This window comes from Entelurus aequoreus, linkage group LG05 (assembly GCF_033978785.1).
Source record: "Entelurus aequoreus isolate RoL-2023_Sb linkage group LG05, RoL_Eaeq_v1.1, whole genome shotgun sequence".
In the NCBI taxonomy this organism is placed as follows: domain Eukaryota; kingdom Metazoa; phylum Chordata; class Actinopteri; order Syngnathiformes; family Syngnathidae; genus Entelurus; species Entelurus aequoreus.
Window position 1 is genome coordinate 1,447,038 of NC_084735.1, and position 2,500 is coordinate 1,449,537.

Consider the following 2,500-nt stretch of genomic DNA (forward strand, 5'->3'; position numbering starts at 1 on the left):
TATATTATTCACATGTGAATAATGCTGTATAATAGACTGTATTTATATTATTCACATGTGAATAATGCTGTATATTAGACTGTATTTATGTTATTCACATGTGATTAATGCTGTATAACACTGTATTTATATTATTCACATGTGAATAATACTGTATTTGTTATTCACATGTGAATAATGCTGTATAATAGACTGTATTTAGATTATTCACGTGTGAATAATGCTGTATAATAGACTGCATTTATATTATTCACATGTGAATAATGCTGTATAATAGACTGTATTTATGTTATTCACATGTGAATAATGCTGTATAATAGACTGTATTTATGTTATTCACATGTAAAAAATACCCAAGTGTTTATTGTCTATTGTGAGTGAACTGTGCTGCTGAATTTCCCCCAGGGATCAATAAAGTACTTTCTATTCTATTCTATTTTATCTGTAAAATCTAGGGTTGTAGTTTTTAACGGTGTATCAGTGTCAATGGAAAGACGCTACATTTGTTTTTACGGCAGAAAAAACTGGCAGCTAAGTTACCAGAAAAAAAAAAAAAAAAGTAATATCCATCATCCATCCATTTTCTTCCACTTATCCGAGGTCGGGTCGCGGGGGCAGCAGCCTAAGCAGGGAAGCCCAGACTTCCCCAATATAATGTTGTAAAAAACAATGTCAATTTAACAGTACAATTCCGGCAACTAAGCTGCCAGCTTTTTTTTTCGTAAAAAACAAAAAACGAAACGGTGGTACTGTTTTTATATTTACCGTAAAATGTTGTAAAAAAATAAAATAAAAATAAAAATATTTTTTTGTAAAATTTTGTAAACATCAAGTTTTTACTGTAAAATCGACAGTGTACTTAAAACAATGTATATAATTGTGTGAATGCTCCTAAGCATACGTCAACATTTCTCGACCGATTTGAAACATTCCAACACCAACCATTCCAACCACCAGTGCCTCCATGGTAATGCCCCCCTCTACCTCAAAGAACTGCTCACCCCCAAATCCTCCGCTCCGGACGGGCTAACCTCCTCCAACCTCCGAGGACAAAGCTACGAACAATGGGAGACCGGACTTTCTGCTCCGCCGCTCCCAGTCTGAGGAGCGCTCTCCCTGACCACCTGAGGGTACCACAGACTGTGAATGCTTTAAAAACTCTTCTTTCTAAAAAAAGCCTTTTTTTTTAAAGATATATGCATACTAGTTTTAGCTATTTGGCTGTTCTAGTTTTTATTTGTATTTATTATTATTTTTTTAATACACTAGCACTTTGAGGTTGTTTTACTCAATGTAAAGTGCTTTTTACAAATAAAATATATTATTATTATAACTCATTCTGAACATTCAAGTTGTTTTTTACCAATTTAAAAAAAATTCCAGATTTTCCCGAAATTCCCTAATACCATTTACTACTTTAAACAATTCCAACACCAACCAAAAAAATCCCGCTTTTCCCAAATTTCCGGTAAGTTCCCATTAAAATGAATGGGATATTTTTCCAAGTTGCAAAATTCCTACAATTTTCAAGCTATTCAAAGCATTCCAACATCAACACATTCCACTCATCCTGGACATTTCCAACTAACGCTTTCCCAAGTTCTAAACCCAAAATCCGGTTGTCCTGGAAATCCAAACTCCTCCACATTCAAACCATTTCCTAATTCCAACCATCGGAACAGAAGTGAAAATGTAATAAAATATTTATTGAAAAGCAGAAATACAAAACACGTTTCCGGGTGTGTCCAAGACAAGTTCCTAGTTGCCTTGGTCACCACAGGAGGCTAAAAAGAGACAAACATGAAAAGTTCCGATCAAAGACCAGCAGCATTAAGTATCATCGTCTTTCAGGACGTGGTCCTCCACGTCTCCGGTTTTGCTCCGGCCTCCGAAGCGTCTGAAGAAGGAGATGAAGCCGAGGCTGTTTGCCGGTCCGTTTGCGTGGTCCCCGGTCTTGGCGGCGACCAGCAAAGCCCTGGCTCGGTCCATCATCGCCGATTCAGTCCTGGAACCGGAGGAGTAGGACCTTTGGAAGAAACTCCCCAGTCGGAAGGCGGGCGCGGGGGAAAGCCTGGTCTCGTCCACGGAGGCGGACCTCAAGTAGGGGCTTTTGGAGAGAGCTCGGTCACGGGGGTACTCGGAGAGGGACGGGGGATTGGGATTTGGCGGATCTCCTCCGCTTTCCCACACGTCGTCGTCGTCGTCGGACACGGAGGTTCTGTGCTGCTGAGCGCGTCTCTGGGAGCAAGTCAGAGGACTCAAGATGGTCCACGGAGAGCCCACGTCGCCATTTTTGGCAAAGAAGTAGTCCCTGGTTCTTGGCCGAGGTGTACGAGGGGTAGCCGGACTGTCCATCGCTCCTTCTCCGTGTCTTCCTTCTTCGGACACTTTCTCCGCATCCTGATGTTCCTTCTCCGGACTCTCCGGAGAGGCGGGCTCTGGTTTGTCTCCGGACGGATGGCGGACCGCCAGCTCCAAGGTCTTCCTGCACCGGGAGACA

The 2,500-nt window shown here is 41.5% G+C and overlaps 1 protein-coding gene across 3 annotated transcripts in view; it reads right to left on the reverse strand.

The window, feature by feature from the left end:
• Positions 1-1,685: 1,685 nt before the first annotated feature.
• The window catches only part of LOC133650007 (FH2 domain-containing protein 1-like), an 18,636-nt gene continuing 17,821 nt past the window's right edge, over positions 1,686-2,500 (reverse strand). For 2 of the 3 annotated variants that reach the window (XM_062046743.1, XM_062046742.1), the window contains exon 12: positions 1,686-2,500. This exon is cut by the window's right edge and continues 152 nt beyond it. In XM_062046743.1, coding sequence (XP_061902727.1) covers positions 1,831-2,500 — 670 coding nt within the window. In that variant the 3' untranslated portion in view covers positions 1,686-1,830. The other variant, XM_062046745.1, reaches the window with a different exon arrangement.